The 18,732-nt window shown below is 42.9% G+C and overlaps 1 protein-coding gene across 1 annotated transcript in view; it reads right to left on the reverse strand.

Annotated features, from left to right (window-relative positions):
- shq1 (SHQ1, H/ACA ribonucleoprotein assembly factor) overlaps positions 1-18,732 on the reverse strand; it is a 34,711-nt gene that overhangs the window by 7,572 nt on the left and 8,407 nt on the right. Inside the window, exons 8-11 of the mRNA XM_010734945.3 lie at positions 16,012-16,169; positions 15,461-15,514; positions 8,594-8,717; positions 3,501-3,621 (exon numbers count right to left, since the gene is read on the reverse strand). Coding sequence (XP_010733247.2) covers positions 3,501-3,621; positions 8,594-8,717; positions 15,461-15,514; positions 16,012-16,169 — 457 coding nt within the window. The remainder of the gene's footprint in view (positions 1-3,500; positions 3,622-8,593; positions 8,718-15,460; positions 15,515-16,011; positions 16,170-18,732) is intronic.

Consider the following 18,732-nt stretch of genomic DNA (forward strand, 5'->3'; position numbering starts at 1 on the left):
GGATCTCCTTCAGTGCTGAAGCTAACATCAGATAGAGCCGCCCCATTATTGGTTTTCAAAGCATTCCGGACGGGGCGTTTGACAGATGTGTGACGCTGCCTGGTGGTTCCAGGGAAGTCCTTCCTAACAAACATCTGGTTGTCACATCAGCTGTGTGATTGAAGGGAGACACTGCAGCTACCAGGTTTGGCTACGGGTCAATTTAATATTTTCTTCCACACGAGGGGCATCACACCACAGAAACACCTAATTTCAATTCTCTGTGAAAAGCCCCCGAGCACAACACCTATCACGCTTAACAGTTGATGGGGAAGATCTGGGCAGTAAGTGTGCTCTACAATCGCAGAGAGGAACTGACCAGCCGTGCTCAACAGGGGGGGTGGGGGGGTGTTAACAACACACCACCATGCACAAGTGCATTGTCATGATGTTTCAGCGCAGCCCTTGGCTGACACACTGACCCCATGCTTGGCCTCGTTGCCCTCAGACTTTCCCAGTTGTTGCAGCCACAGATGCTTTTCTCTGCGGGAGAGCTGTTGTCAGCGCTCAGACGCTGTCCAATGGCCATTGTCATGCACATGAAGCCAAGTGAGACGATGCAGGAAGAAAGAAATTCTGACTGCTGCTTCAACCTCCAACAATTTTTGTAATTGTCATGAGTTCTGTGTGCTTTGTGTTCTTTTTTTGTACTCTGTGTCTGTTCAATGAAAGAAACACCCATGCTTTTTGGGGCCTGCTCACTTCACACCTACCATTCCCAATTATTTGAGCCGGTCCATTCAGCTGTTACGGTGTGAGGATCAGTTTATCCCTAAAGCATTTCTTGTCAATGTTCTCGTCTCTGGAGCAATGTGTGATTCGCACGTCTTATAGACAAGTCACAAATTCACTCCACAGAAAAAAAAAAGAAAAAAGAAAAGAAACCCCACATAGATCCAGTTTTCTCTTTTCCACTAATGACTTCATATGGAAACATGAATCTCACCGCACTTCCCTCCTCTCAGACGAACCCTGGAGCAGATCATTTGTACACTGCTGTGTGTTTTTTTTTCTGCTAGAATCTAATTGACCCAATTAATATGGGTGGGTGGGTGGTTGCACATTAACCAGCGCTGGAAAAAGGGAGTTCTGATTTAACTGAGGTAATGTAAGACAACACCAGGCTTATAGGCTTTGTCTGTGCTGGCTGCCGTGAATCTACGTTGGCCTCGCTCCAAGCTTTCTGATAAAGGGAAAGTCGACAAAGAGAAAGAAAGTAAGGCGACTCGCTTTTTCTTTGCAGTCCAGCAACTCTGCAGGGGCCTTGGCATCCAAGGACCTTCAGAAGCATACCCTGAAACTAATGGACTAGAGTGGCCGCTGCTCTGTTTGTAATGATAATACTCTCTGCTAACAATTCGGAGATAATTAGGGCTGGATGGGTGTGTGTGGGGGAAGTTTAAACAGTCTCAACAAAGGAAGTGTGTGTTAAATTCTGGAACAGTTACCACTGTGTGCAGAAAGAAAGTTTCACATTGCCGAGACAATGTGAAGAGCAGTTTGCTTTGAGGTTGCACTCTTGATTTCAATGTGCAAGGTTCTGCACCGACACTGTGTGTGAGAGTAAAGGGGAGCGCATGCCCCGCAGCTTAAATCACGGTGAAGTCTTTACGAGGTTGTAAATTTGAGACCGATGTCTCGGCAGTCAGAGGAACTTTCGGAGTAGAAATGCATGTGGGACAGCGAGGAGATTAAATAAATCAACCCCTCCAGCCAGCAAACATCCATTAATCGCTGTGTCCATCATGCGCAGCTGATCGCGACGGCTGTGAGGACTGACAAGATGCAGGGATTGCACCGGGGGTATAGATTACATCTCATCTTACCGCTTGGCTCCCAGAGACGACTCACTTAGCAGAGGATGACAAATCCAGCACAGGGGAATATCTCGCACTGAGGAAAACAATGCCTACGCGATCCGTCATCAAACCTGTCAGGCGACAGAAAAAAGGGCTGCCACAACAAACTGCATGTACGACAGAGTGAAGGCTGGTCTGTGGAAACCGCCATCGTTCCAAACCTCAGAGAGCAGGACCAGAATCTCCTGTGCTGCTTTGCATTTGGACCACGGGTTCCTTTTAAACTGTGCTCCAAACATGAGAACATAGTTTCAGAAACCACAAGTGAAGACTATGGAATTTCTACAGTGTGAGCCAGTAGACTTGTACTAAAACAACAAAAAGCAACGCATGGTTAGTTGCACTCTGAAGTGGCTGGAGGTGACAGAAGTGGTTTTTACAATCCAAATGTCTTTTTCACAACATGACAGCTTATATGAGAGGCTAACGAAACTGTACACTTCACTTCCTTTATTGACCGGGGGGGGGGGGGGGGGGCAAACAAAAAAGGGAAATGTAACAATTCAGTCGCAGGTCAGTGCTACAAGAGCCCTGGCTAATCCATTTAATGATCGATGCAGGGTGTAGTAGGAGTCAGCATGTTAGGTCAAGCTGACATTTAGTTCCAACGTACAGCGGAGGAAAAGCGAAGGAAGGGGAGGCGGTGCTCCGGTGCCCCTCGACTGAGAAGAGACTGATTGAGTTTTTCAGTGAGCTGACAGAGCTTCACAAGCTCCATGTGCTGCTTACACAATAAGATGGAGAGGCATTTAAAAAAAAAGAAAAAAAGAAAAAAGCGTCTTCCCTCTGCTCTCTCTGAAAGAGATCCCACCAAACCTAAACCGAGCTATTGATTTTTCCCACCCATTAAGACCCCAGTATCCGTAGCATTTTTAAAGAGCACAATTCAAGACTTCTCCTGGAAAAAATGTAGAAATGAGAATGTGTGCGTTTGGGAGGGGTGGTGGGGTGGAGGAGGAGGGGGGGCACTAAATCCCTGCAGACCTTTTATCGTGTCTGCATCTGGGCGCCGAGCCTACAACATCAGGCACACATTTTTCAACTGGGCTTTTTCCAGACGAGCACACCACTTGGCTGAACACAGGCCAAGAGTAAAACAGAGCTCATTATTGAGTAATGTGCTTGCAGGCTCACATTTGAAATGTGTAAGTAATTGTGAAATATGTACGAGGAGGAGGAGGAGTAGGAGGAGGAGGACAGAGTCATCGGACCTATATCACTTTGAGTCGAAGTGCTGATTTTGTGCATGCTTGGCTTGCACTGCCAGGTGGAGGGTTACACCCGTGGATGATATGAGAAGCCCCGGAGCACACACACACACACGTGTGGCGCTCTTAAAAAGTTCCATACGGAGTGAATCCGCTGCGTGCAGCTGGCTCTTTTGAGACTCGCTGATGGTACTATTGACACATGATAATGGAGACGAGGGAGATTGCAGCTCTCGCTGGCTTGGTCATTCAAGTGGCCCTGCTGTGACAAATGACTCGTCCAATCCCCACCCCTGAAGCACAGACGCATCGTGGGAGCCGGGTAGCACTAAAAGGTAGTTCTCTGGAGATGAAGGCCTCTGGCATGTGTGTGCATGTGTGTCGATGAACTTACTTGACCCTCTGGATCCAGACGCAGTAGTCTGTGATGTACAGATCGTTCAGTATGTAGGCCGGGTCGTTCTCTCTGAAGACTTTGTGGATATCCAGCAGGCATTTGAGGACACAGGCTTTCCCTGGGCACAGGAACACACCGTGGCAGGCAAATGGAAAAACAGTGTTATTCGCGCTCGGTATTAAGGATGACAATGCACTCCAGCTGCTGGCAGACACAGCATGCATCTAAAGACTTGCAGTCATTGTTCCATACATAAAAGCCAAGGTACAGGATCAAGAGGAAAATCCCAGCGAGCTGCAGGGTAATTTGATCCATACGGTTTATGAAGAGTTCATGGTTAAGAAGTGGTTCATCTGAGACAAAAGAGCCAAAGAAGACAACTCTATTTTTGGCAGCCATTCTGTCAATTTAATGGTGGCTCTGCTCAGACTTTCTGTCAGAAATGTGCTCGCCTTGATCTGTCAAAAAATAGCACAATATATTTTGATGATTTTCCCCTTGACAGCCATTCATGTTTGCCCATTTAGCAGCCGTGTAGCATCATTACAGTGCGGATCTGAATCCATTCTGCTTGTTTTCTGACAAACCTGAAGCCCTGATTTTTTTAAAATTTATTTTACAGACACCAGCGATTCAGTCCAGCAACGTAATGAACTGGAGTGTTTTTCCAACTGTGCATGGCACCGAGGCCAATACAGGTCATTTAACTACACAGCTTGAAGCTTTAAATTTACTCTTTTTTTAGTCTAGTGCTCCAGAAAATCATTTTAGAAAAAAATCCTGCCTGCTCTTACATGAACAATGTCGAATCGCTAAAGCTTTGTAGCCTCAAAGTCTGTTTTTTTTATTACATACAACACTGTTGCAATCTTATCATGTATGTATGGATTTACAGCCCAATATGATTTACAGCTTAATCCTTTGAACTATTTGAGAATTTTTCATTTTTCCACTTCTCTGGTGTGACTCAAAACCTGCTTAGAATTCGTATGTGGTATAAAATATGGACACAGCCACTGAGTCAAAGCCTGCTGTTTGAATCAGCCTTTGCAAAAGTCTGGATATGCCCCAGCCAGACTAATACTGATGCTACTGGGCTTATACACGATTTTTGACTCGTGATTTTGACTCGCAATAACCACTCGTGACACTATAACGCTAATAATTACAGTCAAAAAACAAGTGAACTTTGTTCCACAACACCCTCGGGCTGTATGCAAATGTCTCCTGCTAATGAAGATGTATTGGGTGTGTTTTATGTTGCTCTGAGCAACATAAACAAAATTTCTGTTCACCTCAATGGGATTGGGGTGGAGGAAGCACAAATCAAGACGAATAACTCGGCAGAAAAAAAACGCAAATTCTCTGCGCAGTTAGATATCACATACCTGTTATGTGCTGCTTGGGGAATTGATGTCTTAACAACTAAAAAAATGGAACACTTAGTTTTGTTTACACCTACCAGAAGTACACAACACTTGTCATATTATTCCATCTCAACTGTCTTAACATGGATGTGGATTTTTTTGTGTCTTGCATCTTGTGGTTTCTTTCAGCATGTGATGCAGTTTGCAAATTGGAGCTTAATCATGATTTCAATAAATCATCTGGCAGCCAAAGTATGTACACTATCCAACATGTTTATCCATTAAATGGTGGGAGATTTTCATTCCGATGGATTTGCTTAATGGCTGACACCTGCATATGTTTTGAGATATTTCAGCCTGCGTGCTGCAGCGTACAACCCCACAAATGCATCACATAGAATCTCCATTTGTAATTCTGACAAATTACCTTTCACTTACATATACAACAAGCCAAACTGCCACAGCACTTCTCCCTCCAATCAGGCATATAAATAGCCTTATGATGTGGCCAACAATCCACTGAGGGCAAGAGAAAATGCTCCTCTCCACTTCCGCAGTGCTGGTTGGCATTGTCCAGAGACATTCCAGCCCAATCAAAATAAACAGCGCACTCGCAGTGAGGAAAAACCTTAAACAAACATTTGGTCCTCATTTAAGCATGGGATCGAATGCAGGGAACTCTGCCCTCGAATTCAAGGGCTTGGATCATGTAAGGAAAAAGCACACTTGGTTCCAAGATTTCTTTTTCACAGGGAAGATTCATGAGTTATTTGTAGAAAATCAGGGGAAAGGTTGCTCTCTGAACCACTTTCACATTGATATTCTTGGCAGGATGTCTAACATGTGAGCAAGGTGTATTAATTAGGCAAGAGCATGTTATCCAGTGAGTGGGGAAGAATGTGAAACGGATAACAGTAATTCTTTCATGGCTGCCGAAAGAGCAGATTTGCATAGATGTATTGGTGGGTGTGAAGTGGACCAAAAACAAAGCCTACTGTGTCGTCTGTTAGAAAAAAAAAATATGTAGAGATTCCAAAAGCAGCAGAGGGAGCAAAGTGAAAATGACAAAACTTTTTCCCTCCACATTCCATGCTTTTGTTTCTAACACATTCCTCTACATATCTTTGTGGTTTAAGAATTAATTCGAATAATGCATTTACGTTCAAGTTAATCCAGCTTTCTATCTGTTTATATTATGGAAATGTAATTTCTACCCTTACACCAAATATCTACAAGTGAGTTTATATTTTATGAAAGAAAACCTGAGAATAATATCTGTCACAGAGGAAACGTTCTATCGCCTTGCTATATTTGAACCAGTTTTGTAAAGTATGCATATGTAGCGTATAGTTTCATATCAGAAGCCGCCAAATTACCAGATCTTTTTTTTTTTTATTATTTCCATATGAACTGAGAGATTATTTTATGTAGATGTTCCCAGCGCTGGGGTGGAAGGGACAAAGATGACATGGATCTATAAAAATCTGTCCTAGGTAGAACATTCGTTTTAATTATTAAAATCCTGGCTGACAGAGAATTGGGTGGTCTGCACAATCTACTCATATCTCTTTGAACGGTGTTCATTATTTGAGCAGAGTTCTTTCGGGAGAGGAATGTGTGTCTTCTCCAAGACATTTCAAATGAAGAACTATTGGAATGTTGTGGTTCAAACCAGCATCACGCAGATTTTTGACTTTGTAAGTTAAAAGAAAGCTAAACTTTTTTGAAAATCTCGGACAAAAATAAGAGTACATCATCTGTGAAAAGAGAAATGTGATTGGTATAATATTCTTTGCTGCCTTACTGCAGGGTACAATTGATGAAATTAATAACGTAGGAGATAAGGGATCTCCCTAATTGTACTTTCAATGTGAGAGAACGTTTTTTCGACTCAGATGAACAACATCTCTCAGAGTACATTCTCTCTTCTCACTTTCTGTTTCTGGGAACAAGAACAAACGCATTTTCAGAAATCACGAAAAGCAGCAGGAAGAGTTCCTCTCAAGATCATCATCATCGACACAATCAGACAAAGTCGGAAGAGACACATCTTTACTCTACTTACTTTAGTGTCAAGTCTTATGTGCCATGTGTAAGCCATGGCAGCACACCTAGTTACATCTAGTTAAAATGAATGCACATATTGTACCATTTTATATCGGAACCTTCTTTCATAGTTTGGTTCTCATTCAATCCTTTTCTTTTTTTCTCTGTCACACATCCACACATGATCCATGCATTTCATTCAATAAAAGGCCATCAGTACTCACTGCCCTCATTACTCCTCCTTAAATTTCTATAACTAGGTCAGAGTGCTTATTTGACCTAAAATTTGACAGCCAAAGATTAAATTCCAGAGCTTCCCATGCCCTCCTGCTCAGATTTGCCAGAGAAATGCCATGACCGGTGTAAAATTTGCCTGAATGAATGACAGCTTAGACGTGTAGTGGATGGATCTGTGACAGGGGACCAGATCTGACATTTCTTGTCTTGTCCTGTCACTCCAATCATGACAACAGCATGACCCAGAGGTTCTCCTCTAGACTTCCTAACTCCAGCCCTCCCCCACTCTCCTGTACCTGTTCCTGTCCGGTAGCTCAGTTACAGCCACTTAGGAGGCAGGTGGAGGAGCTCCTTGAGAATACTCGCCACGCTGCCAGAGGGCTGTTCAAATATTTACCCCCGGATAACATTTCCTCTGAGGCCTTAATCTGTGCGCTGCCATTAATGGGTTTGTTTTGCTAATACCTATGAATGTTTGCTTTCGCAGCCACTTAAATGAAGTGCCTCAAACGTTTCCATTTGCTTTATTCTGACAAATTAATTAGTCTGTAAAGTAATGCTGGGAGGAAACGCGCCCTCAGACACGCACAATGCCAAATTACTGTAGTGTTACAGTTCATTAAGGAAAAGCCCTATTTCTCATATTTCCCTAATGCTTGCAAATAATGAAGGTTATGAGTCGTGAGTGAACATTATGAACAATAATAGTGAAATAATTAGTTGTTGTTGTTTTTTCTCTCTCTTAATGCACTGAAACAATAAACAAAGCCTCTTATCAGTTAGCTGTTTTTGGCCAAAGAAGATGTTGTATGAGCCGTCAGCAATTGTTGGAACAATTTCCAGAGTCGGGATGAATATAAGAAATCTCTTTATGGCAGAAAAAAATCTTTCTGAGGTATAAGAAAGAAGGTGAGAGGAGAGAGTGACTCCAACTGCTGTTTCCCCAGCTCTCCTGATCAACTCATCTTCCTACTTAATGAGGCGCAGAAATGCTAATCTGGAGCTTAAAAGGCCTTTAATTTGCTGTCATTTAATGCCGTTAAAATCATCACAAGCGGGATAATCTTAGCCCTCACACATCCTGAGTGTGTTTATACTGCAGAGTTTCATCTGTCCGTGGGGTATTTTGATTTAAAGATTACTCTGGGCTTTAAGATATCAAAGTCAACAGTCCGTTTTCCACTAATTCACATTTCACTCCCTGAGGAGGTGGGAGTCGGGCCACTCGTTTTCTTAGCTGGAGGAATATCGCTTCCAAACACACGCTGCAGTATGCTCATGAACCACTTTCTCCGAACTCAAGAGTCTGTCCAGCGAGCTGCTTCTGCTTGAGAATATACCAAGAAAACATGTTCATTGCCATTTTAACAGCTTACACACACAGTGTGTGTGTGGGGGGAGGAGGGGGGGTTAGTGGTGTGGTGCTTTCAGGGGACTCACCTGACTGCAAAATCTTAGCTGTGTCACGAATGGCTGCAGAGACCATGGCAAAGTGTCTGTAGAGCGGGTAGCACAAAACCCTGCGTCCAAATGACACCAGGACGTCTTGCAAGGAGCTGTACGCCTGCAAAATAGATTACATGAAACTCAGAAAGCTAACCAGCACAAAAACAGACCATGTTTTTATTCAATAAGAGAAGGAAATGGAAATGGATGCAACTGACAGCAGAAGGTTTGGTTCAGCCGCATATTTTCAACCCAGGAATTTTCCCCTTTCTTAGGTTAAAGACTGGCTCCTTTCGGTGTGCATTGCAGTCACTAGTGCATTAATTACTCTTAACAACTCCTCATTTATAGAGCTGGCAAAATAGAGGCTCACAACTCTTAAACACCTCTGCAGCCCTGGCCTGTTAATTGCTGCATGTCTTTAATCACTGCCTTCACTCTGAGATTTTCTCTGCACTAATGGACACATAGCCTGGAGACAGAAACAGAGGTTTATCTAGCGTTTCTTTCTCTTCTTTTCTTTGTAGCTTGTTAAGGATGTGTTGCGAGCTTGCAAGTGCGTGTCATCGGGGATCATGCTCTCCCTTGGGCTTGTTTAGCAGGAGTGTAAATAAGGTCTGCTGCTGCAGGGGGGGGTGGGGGCGGTGGGGGGGGGTGGACTCACAGTCACACCAGCGCAGTCGACTGAGGACAAGTAAACATGCAGCAGATGGAGGGAGGAGGGGGAGAGGGGATGGTGGTGGGATAGGGTGGTAGGGGGGGAAGGAGAATGTTAAGGCATAAGCGAGGCGAGGGAGACAGGCAGCGGGAATATAAAAAAGAGATAGCAGAGAGGGAGAATGGAGTGAGGAAGCAGGGCTGACTTCAGCCGTGACACACAGACACACAGGCAGTCAAAAACTGAGAGGAATCTATTGTCGAGCACAAGGTGAAGTGAAGAGGAGGAGGAGAAGGAGGAGGTGGGGGGGGGGGGGGCGGGGGTGAGTTGAGGGGGGAACAGGGGGGGGGTGAGTGAGGACAGGGAGCGAGGGAATGAGCGAGGTGGCCTGTCAATAGGAGCTGACAGCTCTGCTGACTGAATGACGAGCAGTAAAGGGCTGCCAGGCAGGTGAAGACTGTTCTTTACTCCACTGTCGACACAACAGGAAAAACTACTCGCTCTCAAACTGTGGTTACGGTTGGTCTAGGCAACCAAACACCTGCAAACAGCCTCATCGGCGTGGTTCTAATTAAATGCGTCTCTGGCGATTCGATCACAAGGGTGACCATGTGTGCATGTCCAACACCTAGCACTGGGCTCTTATCACTCAAGAAATACTTGGAGGTGTTCTGGGACACACTTGCCACTTCTGTCGTGCAGTGTGAACTGGAACGTGTCCCTGACACTAATGAAGGATCGTCTATTCAACGGCATCATCTGTCTAGGCAGATGTAGTTGTTCATGCACAACAGTTGGTGCTGAAAGCGTGACACAACTGGCAACAACGACAACAACCACTTAAGCACCCACAGTAATATAATAAAATATAACAGAGGATTCGTGCCATACCGTACAGGAACGTATTCATCATTAAATTAAGATTTCAGACGACATTACAGCTAGCGTAGCTGACATTTACCTACTCTAAATGTGACTACGCTTCGGGACTACCTTGGCAACAGAGGTATAGTCCTTTGTGACACAACCAAAAAATGGCACCAGCATACTCTGAAACCCATTATTTCCAATGGCAACAGCAGCAAATCTATCACAATTCCTGTTGTGTCTGAAAGGGTCTATAGAGTTGCATAGCGGAAAGAGTTATTTTAGGCGCCCATGGAACTGAAAGTAAAAGGTCCTGTTTATTTTTACAATATATAATGTTGTGACTCACTCCTGGAACACTTCTACGCCTTGAATTGGTATAAAACTCTCCTGTTCAAGGAATCAGAACAAAAGACTATCAACCACGTCAAAAAATGTTTGGTTCTTTGATAAAATGTCGAAGATCCAAGCCAAGTGTGTATTTAGCTTTAAACCATTTATTTTTAAATTTTGGGGTCAATTGTGGGTGAAACCCCGCACCAATGATGCCAACCAGTTATTGAATTTACACCTATGACTTGCCATATTGCCATAGCAACTGTGGCCAGGGCTCATGGGTATTTCAGTATTCAGACCCATCCACCACAGCAAAATGACAGAGAAAACATGATTTCTAGGAAATGAAGCTGAAATAATTAAAACTGATTGCCATAACATTTAACCTATATGATTGATGAACCATCCAAGTAAATCCTGTGTTTCTATGTTTAGTTATATTTAGGATATTGTTTAAAGAAAAAAAAACAAAAAAAAACAGTAAAACAGAATGAGGAAAAACATGCTGCAAAAATTATGATTGACAGCTTGTGTTTTCTCCTACAAGTTTCTGATACCTATGGAAACTGTTGATAATGAAAATAACGTTAAGGAATTTAAAGAAAGGCTTCCAGGCTTCCATCTCTACTGAAAACCTCCTGCTCACCACCTCTGTATCACACAGTAGATGAATGAACATGTACAATGTATCCAGCTGGATTTGTGAGGGTGCCATCAACATATGAAATCCAATGCTAAGCTAAAAATCTAAACATATGCCATAGGTTTCTATGGTTGGCCTCTGATTAACGACTTGCATTAACCATATCCAGCTTTAGATGAGATGTATTCTGATGGCATGAATTACAATTTCTAGCAACTTGATCTACATGTAATCTGGGTGTATGTGGCCACAAAACACAGCTCTTGAACGTTGAGTATTTGTCAGGTTTATTTACCCTAATGTGGTGATTAGGGGCTACTGCTTCCTAAGGCAGTGACCACATTTGTGCAACTGCATGGTTTCCTCTCAATTTGAGCTCCACATTAAGCTGCCTCGAGTGGAGAAATATGAAACAACACTCTTGCGATGTAGAACGGAGGAGAGAAATCACAACGCTGTGACAAAACTATACCTGCAAAGATTCTGCATAGCATATTTCTACAACATTAGCCAATGTCCCTGTGATCAATCACTCTGTATGTCAATATCGTGTTCTTGCAATACAGGGCGTTTTTCCAAGAAGCATTTCTACAGAGTAATCTGGATAACTTTGATGAGTAAAACGTGGAACCTCTTGCAAACTGAAACAAGGTCTGACGGAAAAAGACCTATTTCCAGGTGAGGTTTTAGTCAGCGAACCTGTCCGGATGACTCAGCGAGACTGCTTCTTGGAACAAAAGTGTGCTGTATTGTAAGTGTAAACTGTGACTGTATCTTAATAGATGAAATCATTATTTTACACACGTTAGCACCTGTCATCTAAAAATAAAATGGGAAATGTAACCAAGAGAACGCCTGAGTTGTGTTTGACAATCGAGAAATACTGAAATAAGTGATAATGGAGAGCAGGAAACAAAAGAATAAAGGTGTAATGAGCCTTGACCAAACTATGATTTGTCCTTTCAACCACTTGTCCATCATCGGCCACAGGAGGAGGGAGAGGTTAAGCTGTTTCCTGCTGTTTTGGCATGTACATGTGGAAAAAACTGAATGAACAGAATCCTGTTTGACACAAAAACAACTTACAATATAGCTACAAGCAGCGATGGGGGTGCCTAGCAGCATAGCAGGCAAGCCTATGCCATAAGTCCATACACCAAGTTTTGTGGCGATACATCAAGACATCGCAGAGAGACTTCCTGTTTGGCGGCTTCACCACCGATTTGGATTGGCTGTTACGGCAAAAGAGTTTGGAGTTCAGACATGAAACTTCAACCATCAGCCAGCCATGGTCTGAAGACCATATCCATCAAGTTTCATGTAAATCAGACAAAGTGTGTGCCCTCTGTAATCATAAACGTGTTTTTGACTAAATTTAAAATGGCCGCCAAATCTTTATGCATGTATTACACAGTTCTTTACCAAATGTACTGGGATGTCTGAGAGTATCAGTCAACACTGGAATCAAGGTTAAAGTCCAAAGCAATATGAAGAGATGAGCAAAAATGCATTTAGGCTACTTATACTGCCCCCTAAAGGTCAAGGGTCACCAAAATTTGGGCCTCTCAAAGAAGTGGTCATGAGTCTGTGTTAGAAGTTTGAAGTCAAAACATCAAACTGTTGCAGAGATATGACCTCACTCCCTTTTTGGCGGCGTCGTTGGTGAGTTTAATTGGCTGCTACGGGCAAACAGAAGCAAAATTCAATGTACAGGCATGAAAATTCTTGAGGTTGACAATGGGACTGTCCTGAATACATGTGCCAAGTTTCAAAACTTTTCACCATGGCGTTCTAGGGACTGCCACAGACTTCAATTGCAGCGGAAACGGATCAATAATAATAACAATAACAATAACAATAACAATAATAATAATAATAATAACAGTAATAACAACAACAGTAATAATAACAATAGGAAAAGCTACAAACACAATGGTTGCCTTCGCAGGCTACGTGGCTAGGCACCCAAAACATGTCCTCCTAACAAAGACATGGGCAGAAGTGTTAGGCAATATCAGAAAACCCTAATTTCTGATGCCAGTCTCACACACGCACACACACAAGCGATTATCTGGTGGCAGGTTGTGAGCAGACAGACCACACACACACACCCTATCATTTGCTCTTTGAATAGGGAACACCTGTTACTGCTGTTGTACAGGACTCAGATAATGTGCCAAGTCAAACAATTAGCAACTCCCTGTAGATAAACCTGGATGTGGACTGTTCAGTTGAGAGCAAATATCAGTGATGTGAAAAATCAGCCCAAGTCTCTACAGCGTCTTCAAACATTCATGCAACTGTTAACATATTTATAAACCATGTGTGCATGTGTGAAAGTCACAGACAGATATTCACCGCCATAAATCATTCTATAACACATCCAGCTTTTAATACAGCCAACATACCCGCCAGTCAAAACAAGTCTGTTCAATGACTGCTGCTGAGCCATGATCAGAGGCAACTGCAAGACTAAGGATTACAAGAGGATAATGAAAGAGGAGCTCAACTGCTGTTTTTCTGTCATGACTTTCTTAGTCACGTTCGCATTGTTGGCATTAAAAAGGTTCACAATTCAACATCTGAAAGGCTGAAATACAAACAAAACAAATAATGGCAGAGAAAGTAGAGAACTCTTTGTCCTTTGGTTCTTACATTTTCTTCTTTTTCTGGTTGTAGAACAGAAGATAGACTTACATTATTAAACAAACTTTTTTTCCACAAGTAGTTTCTTGCCAACAAAAACTCAACAAAGAACAAAAGAAGGGCCTCTGTGTGAATGTCATCATTAAGATAGAGCATCTGAACTTGAGATTTAAGATTGTACAAAAATCTTTGGTTGACTAGGAAACACTTCAATGGAACTCATACCACATTTTCATCAACTGCCTCTATATTTCTACCCATCCCGACCAATAAACATTTGCCTAAGGTTTTGTTTAGACTGCAGGCAACTTAAATTTGTTTTTCAAATCACATCTTTAACACAGGCCGTCTGTATTTTTATTTGCATATGATAAGATCGGATTCATGTGTCCAGACATCACCGACTTATCTGCAAGGGTTGCTGTGGCAACAAAGCATAGAAACCTTCCTCAAAGTTCCAGCAGTCAATTTACTTCAGCATTTGTTCAATGACAGTTGTCCTCCTTACCACTCTGCTAGTAGAAGTTCCGCTCTAATGCACTTCAGTTACTCTGGATGATTTGACGTTGTTGTTGTGCGCTGCATTGTGAGTTGACTTTTAAAATTCCATATGAGTGTGCAGAGGGTCCAGACTGAAACACATCTGTAGATATCCAACTGTAATCAAACATCCTTCAAATGTTGCTTTGATCTAATTTACAAATAAATATGAACTTCATGTTTTTTTGTTTGTTTGTTTTTTTGACTGTTCAGACTTTCTAAAAATAAATCTGGACATGCCAAAAAAAAACTGATTTAGGTTGGCAGACCTAGCAATTGTAAGCAGTAGAGAAAGCTTCCAGTGACACTTGAATAGAGAACAAGCTGTTTCTATATACTGATGTCACACCCTGCTGAACTTTTATTGGCAGTGAGGACACAATCAGCAAGACATCACGAATATCAAGAATGGCTGAAACACTCCAGACCCCTTTGCATGGTCAGGAAGAACAGCATGCCAGCTCTCTAGCAGCAGACTGGCAGCCAGACCTGCCAACATGTACTCTGAATACACATCTGTAACTTGATGGAAAGCAGCTCCATCTGGTAACGGCTCTCACCCTTGGTTAAGGCTCAAAGTCACACGAAAGTAAAAAATACATACAAAGTCAACATAGGACAAGGACAGGAAAACAGACTCATGATCCCAAATCTTAAATTCATGCAGCAGAACCGGAGATTTCATCTTTTTTATTCCACATTTTTCTTCCTTGTCAAACCCTGGTATCTATGACACTGCAACCTGACTGACCCGACAGTTCAGTTGGAGGTTTCGGGTGTGTTATGATAGTAGCAGCTAGGCTAAAGCAGAGATAAGGAGTGAAGAGGAAGAGGAGAGGAGCTCCACACACATATTTTTCATTTTGAAACTTGTAGCTGCAACTGACGCTGACTCAAGTGACATCACTTGAGGTTTCCCACAGCTCAAAAAAGGCTTCGAATGACTTTTTTCACATGTGCAGTCATGCTCCCAAAGACCTGCAAACCACACTTTGATGTATAAAGGTGGTGGAGTTTACCTCTTAGCTATTCTTTGACGAGCTCTGTGACATATTTGCCGTCACGTTTTAATTAGGTGCTCTGTCCCTTTTAATTGAACGCCTAAATAAGCATGTGAGAGTAAATCATTCACTGCAGTTCGTCTCAATTCCTCTTGTGAGAACTGACTCACCTCCAGCCAGCAGAGAGTCCCGCTGAGTTTTCTGATAGTCCACGGCGATTCTACCTGCAGAAAAGAAGGGGACCACTTATCAACAACCAGAGGCAGGAAATACTACAAGGACACAGATTAATGCTGTATAGACAGAAGCAGCTCAGCTGCTCAGATTTCTGAAGAGAAGGCTGCCAACTAATTGAAAATAAACCAGGGGACTTGTTCTAGACTCATCATATTATATATCCCATATGGAAATTAAAATGTTCACATATGATTGATTGTGTTTTCATAGCTGGGCTTTAATTCAACATTCTGCTGGATCGAATATCTCTAGTCTTTCATTCACACATTCTACGAACTGTCTTTAGCAATCAGCCTCGCTCACCTTGCCTTTCTGCAGCTACCTTAGAGGAGTGACACAAAGAGGCCTGGACTGAGCTCTCGGATCTGCTGGTAATCTCTTAAGGCTCTGAATGAAATGGAAGGGGGTCTAAAGGATTTGAGGATAGAGGGCTTTGTCATCCAAGGCTAAGTGCTGCTCAGAGGAGTTGCCTCTTCACACTCACATTGTGCTCCCCCTCTGTAGAGCGCTCTTCATAGGAATAAGCCAGCAGGATGTCCACGAGGCTGAGCCACGCTTGGTAACGACACGTCTTGTCGAGCAGGTAGGAGCGGTTGGTGAACTTCCTCAGCTGCTCCTTCTCGTCGTCGGTGAACGACACAGCTGCATGGGAACATGGATTTGACAGGAAAGTCTTACCACAAGTCTGGTATATATATATTTTTTAAAAAGGATTGAGGGACTGAACTTCACAGTGACCTGCACAAGAATCCAGCAGTGGTGGGTGTGTGGAGAAAGTTGGTGGTTAGGTGAAGGAGCCGCATACATACACTCCTTCAGTTTGCACACATAAGACAGAGAGAGTGTGTAAAGTGGGTTTAGTGTCCACGCTAAGCTGGATAAATCGGAAAATCTCTTGGTTTGGCCATCCGTCTGCACTAAGCCACTGATTTTCTCCCAAAACTGAACTTTTTGAAAACGATCGCTGGGAAGCGTTACTTTTTGAACATTTGAACAACATTTGGGTTTAAATTCTCTGGACTGAGATCCTTGTATTTTCTTTGAATTCTAGCCAAAGTGGCCAGGCGGCCTGGATTTAGCATGTGTGAGCACATCTATGTGGGAGAGCACACAGTATGCAACAAAACACACGCCTTTTACAAATCTCCATGAACTCTCACTGTTGTAGCTAATAATCGCTATTTCTCTTTGGGTGAGAGCTACGCCTCCCAGTAAACGTATTGCAGAATTTATGCTCCGGCTGAACTGTAAAAGAATTTCAGTTAATTACGAAACTGTGGCAAGACAGGTTAGTCATTATTAGGTGACTGATGGGAAACACTGGTAGTAGGTCTTGAAATAAAATCCAGTCTTCTGTCTGAGACCAAGACGAGACTGAGTCGATTCCCGAGACCAGACAGAGACCTTCAAAAGGTGGTCTTTAGATCAGAGTCGACAATACTGATAGCCCGACCTTTAATTGGCATTTATGGCATTTATAGATAGATAGATAGATCCCCGAAGGGAGATTCTTTCGTTGCAGCAGTATTATAAAATATTTTAAGATATATAAATATAACATTATGAATATTTTACGGTAATACAACTGTATCAGCTGTCCAGCTGCAGGTGATTTTTGTATCTTACAGTCGAGCTGTGCAGCTAAACAAAGTTTATTTAGAATCAGTGTGAACAAAGTGGTGGGAAAAATGTGGCTAACTAAGCGGAAACATGACAGGATTTGATGTGGACCAGAAGCCAAATAGACCTAGATTAAATTAGTTAAGTAAGTAAAGCCGGTCCCATTTAGACGTGTTTGACAGCTGGACAGCTTTACATTAGAAAATATTTCCGTCACATGAAAATATCTCGAAACCTCAGAGTCCCTCTGCAAATGTACTAACTGTTGCCTTTTGAAAGAGGCATCTGCTTAATGGGGATCTGTGGCAGGCCTAATGGGGCGGCACAAACAGACTTCAATCCCATTTAAGCTATCTGCATCGTTCAGTATCGAAAGGCGCTGAATGTCTGCAGGAACATGCTGTAACTCAGTCTTTTTTTTTTCTCTCTGTCTGCCAGCAGCTTATAAAACAGCTGAAAGCAATTCCTCTCTCTGCATGAGGAGAGGAGAGTCCCTGCACTGAGCCCCTGATGTGCAAAGACGGACTGATGTGGATTGGCTGGAGCATGTACACAAACATGCAAACTCACACAATCAGGCAAACTCGACATATATATCTATATACTGTATCTATATATGTACACAGACAGACAGACAGACAGAGAGACAGACAGACCGAGACAGACAGAGCAATTCAAAATGATTTCTCTGGCTGCAGTGGGAACTTGGCTCTGCTGGGAAGGAGATTCCTGCTGCATTACGTCAGGTTTTTAGCTCCCTGTAGACGCTACCTGAGTCCCTCGTCGGTGCAGCTGCAGAGCACTGCCGAGCAGAACACACACACACACACACACACACACACACACACACACACACACACACACACACACACACACACAACAGACAGACAGACGCAAAGACGCACATGCACGTGTGGCCCCACATCTGCACACACTCTTCTTCAAACAAAGACACACACATTGAGAGGAGTGAAAAAAAAAACACAACCACACTGGCTCACAGGCAACAGATATCCAAGCTGTGACTCTCTCTCTTACACACACACACACACACACACACACACACACACTTGAGAAATAAAAATATATGAGCAAAGATGTATCTAGTATACAAATGTTGACACACTGCAGTGTTTCTAAAAGCGTTTTTGCAGATCATCTTGTGCGTCTGGTCTGAAGAAAGATGTTGCACAACATTCAGACTTAGCAATTAAAAACTGACATCTGCAACAACTAAAACAGAAAATCTAAATCCCTAACGGAGCGCTGACTCTCTTGCAAGTTGGACCTGGCAGCTTCATGACGCTGATGCATTTTCTATTAGTCCTGCAGCCAAATCGGCGAGGCGAGGTGAGCAGACCTGATTGATTTACCCAACACCACATTCATTCATTTCAGACTATGGAGCCAATCATCTCTAATGGGCATTAGCACGCAGTGTATGAGGGCTTCTGCTGATTGCAAATTAATTTCTGACCTAATTCCTCCAGTTGGAACGGCGGCCTGGCTCTTCGCTGCTCTCTACAGGTCCAGATGGCCTGATGGCATGGAGTAAATATGCTTTGTTGAAATACTGCTGAGGGTT

Source organism: Larimichthys crocea, chromosome I, assembly GCF_000972845.2.
Source record: "Larimichthys crocea isolate SSNF chromosome I, L_crocea_2.0, whole genome shotgun sequence".
Classification (NCBI taxonomy): Eukaryota; Metazoa; Chordata; class Actinopteri; family Sciaenidae; genus Larimichthys; species Larimichthys crocea.